This window comes from Penaeus monodon, chromosome 22, assembly GCF_015228065.2.
Source record: "Penaeus monodon isolate SGIC_2016 chromosome 22, NSTDA_Pmon_1, whole genome shotgun sequence".
In the NCBI taxonomy this organism is placed as follows: Eukaryota; Metazoa; Arthropoda; class Malacostraca; order Decapoda; family Penaeidae; genus Penaeus; species Penaeus monodon.
The window spans coordinates 11,014,481-11,015,416 of record NC_051407.1 but is presented as its reverse complement, the minus strand read 5'-3'; the positions used below and the strand labels follow the sequence as shown (position 1 = coordinate 11,015,416).

Sequence of the window (936 nt, the reverse complement as noted above, 5' to 3'; positions counted from 1 at the left end):
ACAGTTATTGAAAATCCCATCCCCTTTTCTTAGTCCGGCATCGGCGAGGACTTCCCCTGGTGGCTGCTCCTGGCGCTGATGCTCCTGTGTGCCTTCCTGGGGACCTACCTGCCGGAGACCATCGGCCTGCCCTTGCCCCAGACTTTCCAGGACGCGGAGGACCTGGGTAGCGGCCGGCCCCTTAGGGTTTGGATCCACCACTGGAACCAACACCGTTTCGTCCCCATCTCGTCACAGGAGGACAGGTACCAAGAGCTCCGGAAACTTTCCCTCACCAGCCCCGACGAATTCAAAAGGATGTCGTGTAATGAGGTGAAGAAGATGTCGCGTTGAGATGTCAGAGAATGGTTTCTGTGAAAGGAGGAGGCGGGTGGGTTTCCTCACGTTCAAAATTCGTGAGGGATTGTTCTCGAAGAACGGTGTGATTCGGAAGAAAATGCAGGAATGAAGAGATGAACGTGATAAAAAATTTGAAATATTATTATGTTAAACAAGAATACAGCTTACACGACGTTCAGAATTTATAAGAATATGTTATCGAAGAAGAGAATGATTTGGAAGAAAGTGTAGGGATGAAGAGATGAACGTGTTGAGAATTTAGAATATTGTTAAATAAAAATGCAGATTAAACGTTCAAAATTCACAGAGCAGAACAGAGTAAAAAAAATATGAAGAACAGAAGACGAAGTGTTGAGAACGTAGAACATTGTTTTCTTGAGAAGAAATGATATAGCTTTCATGTTCAGAATTAAAAAGCAAGTGTTTTGAAGAACGATATTCTTTCAGTTTAAGGCTTTGAAAGAACTGTAAGTTAAAATTAGTAGATTTTGCATTGAAAATTCAAAAGAATGTTCTGAAAAGAACACAAGTAGATTTCGCCAATACCTAAACATTGAGAATAACAATGTTATGTTAACCCCACCCCCTCCCCCCACC

General features: G+C 42.7%; 1 protein-coding gene across 1 annotated transcript in view; it reads left to right on the top strand.

Moving 5' to 3' along the window:
- The window catches only part of LOC119587332 (organic cation transporter 1-like), a 23,263-nt gene extending 22,327 nt beyond the window's left edge, over positions 1–936 (top strand). The window contains 1 exon segment of the mRNA XM_037936080.1: positions 34–936. Coding sequence (XP_037792008.1) covers positions 34–333 — 300 coding nt within the window. The 3' untranslated portion in view covers positions 334–936.